Here is a 9,077-nt window from a genome sequence, read left to right as displayed (position 1 = left end):
AATATGGATATGTGCATCTGCTTTTATTGTTATCACATGCCTCATCTTAAGCATTGACAAAAACAAAGGTGTTATTTCTTTTTCATGTAATAACAACCTGCCAAATCAAATGAGGAATATTATTATTGTTATCACATGCCTCATCTTAAGCACCTTTATGTTCAACTAGTTCCTGCAATTACTTTCCCATGAACACAAAGATCAAATTTTTTTATATATAAAATGCTCAAAGATCAAATTTTTCTCCGAATGCTCAAAGAATATTATCCAATTTAAAAAGCCCTTTTTCCTTAAAAACAGGAAGAGACTCTCCTGTAAGCATAGACTCATCCACAACACTTCTTCCTGCAATTACTTTCCCCTTAAACTATTTAATTGAAATTATAATGTGACTTATGATGTTCCAATTGAAAGTTAACAAGACTTACATCTTGTGGATATTAGTGACTGCAGACATATGATAGCCACAAGGGTATAAAGGTCAAAACGCAAAGGTTTTGTAGAATTATAATGTAGAATGTTTGTTTAAAAGTATAAACTTACTAATAGTTAATTCATTTTAAGAACATTTCCCTGTTATAGTCCATGAGTTTGCAAACAGGTGGTTTACCATCTGGTTGAACCTGCAAAAAATACACATAAATATATAATATCGCCTCCAGATCATAACACTTACCATTTTTGTGTAAGCCGCCTCCAGTTGTTGATTAATTGATGAGATTGCGTATTCCTTTGCAAATAAGACATATCTTCACAAACAAATGTCTCCGAGAAACTAGAAGTGGAAGGCGACCATACAGGCACAACACCCCCATCTCTTTCCCTCGAACTTGAACTCGAACCTATGTAAGAATTCGCCGAAAAATCATTCGAAATTCTCAATGCCCTCGTGATATTAATCGGTGGCTGCATATTACCCATTCTCACCGTTTGACCATCTCCATCTCCATCTGCATCTCCTCCTTGATTAATCGGAACTTCTGCCATTGTATCTTCCATAACATTTCCAATTTCTGAAGATGATTCCTCTTCCGCTCCCCTAAACAACGACGTCGTCATACTCGGAAGCATTTGGTCTTCATAATGACGGATCGTGGTTGTCGTAGGGTTTGTCCTCAACGTATTTTCCTCTATCTCCATCTCCACATCTTGAAGGAAAGCAATTGGAGCAGTTTGCGATGAGTCTCCAAGCCCTTCTTCTATCCCGTTTTCCAGAATCGCTCGAGAAGAAGCTTCGTGCTGTGACATTTGAGTAAGCGCTTCTTGTAGTTGGCCTTTTGCCACATCTATTTTCACAATAGGGAGAGGGTAGTTGCATCCGAGCTCAATTCTGGCGGCTTAAAGGACGTATTCCGGTGTTATGAAGCGAAGGATGTTGGTTCCTGGCATCAGAAAAAGTCAGGAATTCGTGATGGCGAAGAGATTCGGTGATGGTGCGAGTTTGTTGTGGGAGAAAATAGGAGCAATGAGTACATTAGGGTTTTTTTGGGTATCTAAGTAAGAGAGAGAAGAACGGGGGAAAGAAGGTAATAACATGGCGGGCCTTTCAAATTTTTCAGAATTCATTTCCCCAAAAAGAAGTGAGCCCGCGTTTCATTACAAAAGTATAAAGCGACATACTTAGAGGACATGCATTTTATGTTATGTGCCCTCCGTGTTTGTTTTTCATTGTGACACTTATTTTAGGACGTGCAGAAATGCGTGCCCTAAATTCTTCTAATTTTTAGAGAGCTTACATTATTTTTAGGGCACACACTATTGCGAATCATAAGACAACACGTGTCATTGTGTGCGCGTCGTAAAAGGCTATTTTTCTAGTAGTGTTCCCATCTCATCAAGTTAGCAACTGGAAGCGTCAATGACTTTACATGGCCGTTCCACCAAGTGAGGGCCCTGTCGGAGAAAGTGCAAGTCGTGAATTTGACTTTGCTTGCTTCAGGGCATGCGCAGATCTCGAAGACTGATTCGGTCTTCTCAAACCATTGCATTAGAGTGATGACGCCTCCGCTCCCATTGAAGGGTTTGCGTTTGCCATTAGAAAAATATTTGTAGGAGCATTCCCTCGGACGTCCCTAGTTGTCCATGTGATTGGAAGTTGTGGCTCCACTTCCCGCTCCACTCACACCATTAGTCTTTATTTAATCCAGGGCAGCTGCCACGGCGGTAGCTATCTCAGCTCATATTTCCGCAGGATCGTACTGAGGAGGCGGTGGCGGTGGTGCATTTTGAAACGTCGGGGGTTCTTCCATGGCGGCATATTTCTGCTATAGTTTTAAAGACGAAAAGCAAGTCTTTTGGTAGAGGTTATAAGTCAGGTATTATCAAACCAAGTTATTTTAGGTTCTTAACGTCTTATTTCATGAGTTTAGCGTATTGGTAGGCAATTCATAACGACAGTTCGTACGTCCTAACTCATGAATTTTTAATAGTTGTGTCTGCATGTAAACTTCTAACTTGATTCATACTAGGTCCTTCCCACAATTGCTTGGTGTATACTTGGTTATATATACCTATGATTCAATAGACCTTCGATCCTAATGGGTCTGCCCTAAGCCCACAACCAAACAAGGAACAAGACCTAAAGCATACTCACCATTTCTAATTCATTAGACTCTTAACTATATATGACGCTAGTGTATACACTGAACAATTGTAGATTTCACTTAGTAACGATATACATTGTTATGAGTATAGTGGTAGCGCTCCCAATGAAATAATACGCATGACCATTTCATTGATATGATTTTAGTACATAATGTTTGGAAAATTTTGTTGGATTAGTGTCTAAGTCCATAACTATTTTGGTATGTACTTGACCCGATGGTGCATGGTCCTTTTGGGTTGCCTTCACCAAAGCAACTTGATAGGATGAATTATGGAGAGAAAGGATTAAATATGATTTATTAATATATTATGAGAATAATATATTAAAGGAGAAATCATATTGTTTAATTAATATTAGTCAAAAATTAATAAGAATTAAGTTTGTGGCTAAAAGAGATTAATTAAATTTAAGGGACTTGAACTGTTGATTGTATAATAGTTGAATATTGAGGTAATGGAGTCCATATTAAAGGGGTGGACGAATTCTATGGGGAAACCCATTAGAAATCGTCCTAGGGCCCTTAAGGAAGGAGTCCATGGGTTGCTTAGGGCCTAAGCATCCAAATTAGGGTTTCCTTGTTAGATAACCCTAATAGCCTCACTATTTAAGGAACCCTTAAGCCCCAAAAACGTGGTGAACTAATTAGTTAGGGTTTCCACACATTTTGGGCAGCCTCCTTCTCTTCTCTTCTTTATCCTCTCACTCTTGGTGTTTGTGAACCATTAGAGAAGTGACATTTGTGACTTTAAGATTTCTAAAGTCAATACAAGAAGGAATTGAGATTATTATTGCTATATAACAATCAAGGTATGATCTAAACCCTAATTCATATGTTATATTGATTAGATCTAGGGTTTTAAGTCTTGGATTAAAATCATGTACAATAGAGAAACCTAGATCCAAGCATTAGGGTTTGCATGAGCACATAGGATGTCTTTTGGCTAAAACCCATCAGTGGTATCAGAGCCTAGATTGGTTTCTATTTTATTGATGCATATTTGATCGAAATCAGCACGAAAAATCTAAAATTTTTGATTCTGAGTGTTTGACTCGCCGAGTCACTTGGTGCACTCGCCGAGTCAGGTGTACTCGACGAGTCCAGGTCCAGACTCGACGAGTCGAAACATCTGACAACTCGTTTTCGCGATTTTCTTCCTGTTTTGGCTTTGGATAATTACCTTAAATATGTTTTTGTTATAAAATCCGAATTTTATCAATATTTGGTGATTATCCTTAACTAAATAGAAGATAATTTTCAAAATTTAGATAATCACTTGTTTTATTAGATAAAGTTTGATTATTTGTAATTTAGATTTGAATTATCTTGTGAAAAAAGTTTCAATTTTTCCCCTTTAGGTTTTATAGTGTAAATTTGAACTTAATAGTTTTGTTTTGAAATTTAAATAGTTAAAACCCAAATGTTTTGAAAAGTTTCAAAACTTGCCCTCATGTTTTGGAATTTATATTTTGATTGAAAAGTTTAATTTTGAAATATTTAAATTCTAAACCCTAATGTTTTGAAATGTTTCAAAAACTTGCCCTCAAGTTTTTGAATTTAAAATTTGATTAAAAGTTTAATTTATGAATGTTAAATTATAAAACCCTAGTATAGTTTTGAAAAGTTCAAATCACACCCTTATGGTTTTATTAATTAATTAAGGTGTATAATTATTAGAGATTTAATAAATCCATAAAATTTTGGTGTACAATTTAATTAAAAGTATAATTATTAAATTAGACCACCTAGTATTTTAAAAGTGTAAAATACACCCTATACTATATATAACATTAAAAGTCTAACATTATATATATGTATGAGTAAAAGTCAGTCTTACCGTTAGTAGGCCTCATTCACGAAGCTGGTCTATAAGGGGTGTTTAAGGAAATTGCCTATAAAATGGCGATTGAATGGGTATCCACTCTTACCCACCGCACTCTTGATTAGTAGAGGTTCATTAGCCGAACGAGTAGGATAGGACAGAAACCTTCCATTATAAGTATAATGAAGTATAAAAGTAACTAAACGCTTTCATAAAATTCCCAATCTTAGTTACTTTAGGCAAAAGTCAATTGATGCAATTCCATGAAATTACACTTTGTGCCCTTGCGAAGACGTTAGTGGAGCGTGTGTGGTTAACCGGCACACTAAATGGTTCTAAGCAAAGGTAGCAAAGGGTGACTCAATGTTTGTCATAGTTCGGTGGAGCGTGTGTGGTTAACCGGCACATCGAATAGGTGACTGTAACATGTGAGGGAACCATGTAGATTTGCATGGTTATTCACACCCGCTTTGTGATCCTCGGCATCCCAGTCACAAACCAAAGGGGCATATTGAGATTTAAACATGCCATTGAAATGTTCAATGAATCTCAAAGGATCTAGGAGTTTTTATAGAATTAAAACTTAAAATTCTTTTTTGTTTTTCATGGTGGAAATTAGTGAATCGTCATTCACTTACCTTCAAATGTTCTGCAATTAGGGTTACGACATCCCTCTCCTGAGTTGTGGAATATTGTGTTGGGTCCTAGCCCTAGTATATCATTTGGGTGATTTACTAAGGACTCAATAAATCAACTAACTTGAATTCGTTTTCTCCCGTTTTGTAGATGTCAAAGTACGACAATTATGGTCTCCCCAAATCCCGTTGAACAAGTATTCCACATGAAGATGATATTCCATGATTCAATCGAGGAACAAAAGATCATGCTTCACTTCCTCCACCTCCTCTAATTATTCTCCCTAACCCACAAGATCGAAGAATTGAAAGGTTAAATGTCACTAAATTCCTATTGGAAATGAAACATGAAGATGGTAAACCCGTGTGTGCCCACGTTCTAGGAATGAAATCACACATCGATAGGTTGATAATGTTGGGTGCGTCATTCCCTGATGAGTTGGTTATAGGCTGGGTTCTACAGTCACTCCCTGAATCATATAATGAGTTCAAAAGAAAGTATTATATGATGGATCATGACGCAAACCTCATTGACCTAACTTACATGCTCATTGCTGCTGAATCATATATGATTTCGCAAAGCAATGGAGCATATTTGTTTGGAAATTCAACCGACCATGCTTCCGAGGATAGGAACACATACACCATTAAAATTTAAGTGTCATAAGATTCCCTCCTTCATGAAAATGACTGTGAGGAAATGCTTTCACTAATAGAGATTTTAAGAAGATAGTGATTGTGAAATTGTATTCTCGAATTCGATTATGGTTACGGTATCCCTTTCCATGATTCGAATTGTGAGATTTGGCAATTAGTCTGAATTGTTTAAGACACACATATGAGCTATCTAAAGCAAAGGTGTATAAGTATAAGAAGCCATGATAAAAGAATATCAAAGCATTGGGTATTAGAAATACAAACTTAAAGAAATTCAATAGGCATTCTTATTTCTGAAAGTTAAGCTGTTTCTGAATATGTGTCAAAGCTAGTGGGAGCATAAGTGCTATGTTTATAATAATCATCATGATAGTGGGAGCATAAATGTTATGATTGTATGATTATTAAGGCAAGTATTGCAAGTTAGCAATATTAATTATAGAAAACAAGAGTCATACTTTGTAAAGTTGTAAGGGTTGAATAATTGTTTTGCTATAATTAAGGGAGAGAATATTATGCTTCATTTCAAATCTAAAGTCTTAGGTTGTGGAATATTAATAAATTTAGTCAAGGATACATAGTGTTTTCTTAAATTTCGATTATGATTATGGCATCCCTCTTCATAATTCGAATTATAAGAACGTAACACATAAAATATTATGGCAGAAGATTGATAAAGTATTAAATCTTCATGTAAGACATTATGCATTGTGTCCCGTATGCTTCAGGTATAGGATCGATTGCAAATGCTATAATATTTGACCATTCTAAATTTTTTTCAAATCTCTAGCGCATTTAGAGGAAAAAAGGACAAGAATTGTTTTGACTAAGATATTAAACAACTATCAAAGGACAATCCAGGGTTCGCCGAGGATTGGTCGCTTGTGAGAAGTTGGAAGTATGATATTGGATGCACCATATCGACTTTATTATGAATAGATAAGATTCTATTAAGAATGAGTTGTCATATGGAAAATATGGAAACGTTTCCATATTGGGAGTTAAATATTGAGAATCTATGTCTAGATTAGAAACTTTTATGCAAAAGGATGTTCAAAGGAATGTACCTTGAGTGAGAGACATCACATCTATGGAATTGTCTTGTAACAATCTCCGATAGAGGACTTTGTAATTTCATTGGCAATAGTCCTTGTGACTTTAGTGCAGTGATATTACGAAAAGGATCATTGCATAAAATGTTAGAATCTAGCATATTCTATAAGTGGCAAGAATTTGATATTCTTTCACTTGTAGAAAGGATTGGGAGTTGTGAAATGAGTATGATTGGTAATGTGTTCATTTGATCTATTTCACAAAGTAAGAACCATAGGTAAACATTGTGTGTATGCTAAGAGCATGGGAAAATTGTGGTAATAATTCAAGTAAGAAGTTGATTACCCGAAACAACAAATAATGAGTAATTGATATGGTGATAAATAAAAGGTGTTTTATTTATACTCAAAGGTTTGAGGCCATATGAGATTAGTATTATCCTTGTGTTTCACCTTGCATGTTTTGACTTCCTGAATAATTTAATTGGTTCAGAACAGTCAAATTATTTGAACGGACCGCAGTCGTTCATATGTTGGAAGTAGATATGAATGAAGACTGTCATGAATTGGTGTGGGGATTGTCTAAAGAGTGTTGGACATAAGCAAATGTTTGCTGCAACGTTCATGAGTGCTTATGAATATGATTTGAGCATTGGATTAAACCCACGCTCACTTGGATCACTTCATAGATTTCATCTCGAGTGATTGATGAGACAATAACATCTTATATTCTTGAAACCGAGATGTGTGAGTTGTATCTTGCGAATCGGTTGCACATTGATAATATGTAAACGTACCTATAACTTGGTGTTATAAAACATATTGTTGTGTGTGATTTGGTGAGTGAGTGCAAGCGAGCATTGAGTCAAAATTTATCCGTTCCTTTTATCCAAAGTAGGGACTAAATTGATGTGTTCAATTGTAGTCTGTTGTCAGTTGTCATAAATCTGAATTCGGGAAACAGCACATAGACAGAGAGAATGGTCCATGTCTTAGTCTATACAAGAATATCTAGAATGGAGGAATATATATGATCCCTTATCTAAAGGACACACGTATCTGATAAGATCAGAGTTGACAACGGTTTTTGAAAGCTACGATTGCAGATCAGGATCTGAAGTCATACGCAGAATAATTATTAGACTTATCCAAGTGGGAGACTGTTGGATTAGTGTGTAAGTCCATAACTATTTTGGTATGTACTTGACCCGATGGTGCATGGTCCTTTTGGGTTGCCTTCACCAAAGCAACTTGATAGGATGAATTATGGAGAGAAAGGATTAAATATGATTTATTAATATATTATTAGAATAATATATTAAAGGAGAAATCATATTGTTTAATTAATATTAGTCAAGAATTAATAAGAATTAAGTTGGTGGCTAAAAGAGATTAATTAAACTTAAGGGACATGAACTGTTAATTGTATAATAGTTGAATATTGAGGTAATGGAGTCCATATTAAAGGGGTGGACGAATTCTATGGGGAAACCCATTAGAAATCGTCCTAGGGCCCTTAAGGAAGGAGTCCATGGGTTTCTTAGGGCCTAAGCATCCAAATTAGGGTTTCCTTGTTAGATAACCCTAATAGCCTCACTATTTAAGGAACCCTTAAGCCCCAAAAACGTGGTGAACAAATTAGTTAGGGTTTCCACACGTTTTGGGCAGCCTCCTTCTCTTATCTTCTTCATCCTCTTGCTCTTGGTGTTTGTGAACCATTAGAGGAGTGACATTTGTGTCTCTAAGCTTTCTAAAGTCAATAAAAGAAGGAATTGAGATTATTATTGCTATATAACAATCAAGGTATGATCTAAACCCTAATTCATATGTTATATTGATTAGATATAGGGTTTTAAGTCTTGGATTAAAAGCATGTACAATAGAGAAACCTAGATCCAAGCATTAGGGTTTGCATGAGCACATAGGATGTCTTTTGGCTAAAACCCATCAAATTTGACACTGAAGCAGGTCTATGTTACATCAATGCAATTAAGACTTTGTCAATAATTGAATCCCTTGATTAGTGTAATCACTAAATCGTAGGGTTAAACCAACACATAGAGAAGAGTAGCACCAACGCATACACATAAACCTAGTCTATATCAAAATGTGGGTAATGTAAACACTACTCGTGTCGGTTACTGCTCTAAGCGTTGGACTCCGCCACTTTGTGCTCTATGACGTGCAGTGATGACACACGATTTACGACGCACATTTATGACACGCAATGCGTATCAAGGAAGGCCATGTCATAAATGAAGATGACACACATTTTTGTGTATCATAATTTTATATGTTTAAAAAATAT

General features: G+C 35.8%; 1 protein-coding gene across 1 annotated transcript; it reads right to left on the bottom strand.

Moving 5' to 3' along the window:
* Nucleotides 1-253: 253 nt before the first annotated feature.
* LOC111899329 (cryptochrome-1) lies at nucleotides 254-1,248 on the bottom strand. The gene is made up of 3 exons (XM_023895181.1): nucleotides 677-1,248; nucleotides 611-623; nucleotides 254-367 (listed from the first exon to the last, which is right to left on the bottom strand). Exons 1-3 carry the CDS (start codon nucleotides 1,246-1,248, stop codon nucleotides 254-256), a joined length of 699 nt encoding a protein of 232 aa, XP_023750949.1.
* Nucleotides 1,249-9,077: the final 7,829 nt, after the last annotated feature.

The sequence above is a fragment of the Lactuca sativa genome, chromosome 6 (assembly GCF_002870075.4).
Source record: "Lactuca sativa cultivar Salinas chromosome 6, Lsat_Salinas_v11, whole genome shotgun sequence".
NCBI classification, from domain to species: domain Eukaryota; kingdom Viridiplantae; phylum Streptophyta; class Magnoliopsida; order Asterales; family Asteraceae; genus Lactuca; species Lactuca sativa.
This window is presented reverse-complemented; position numbering and strand designations above follow the sequence as displayed.

Coding starts and splice junctions, on each gene's coding strand:
- LOC111899329 (XM_023895181.1), bottom strand. CDS start 1,248: ATGTCACAGCACGAAGCTTCTTCTCGAGCGATTCTGGAAAACGGGATA.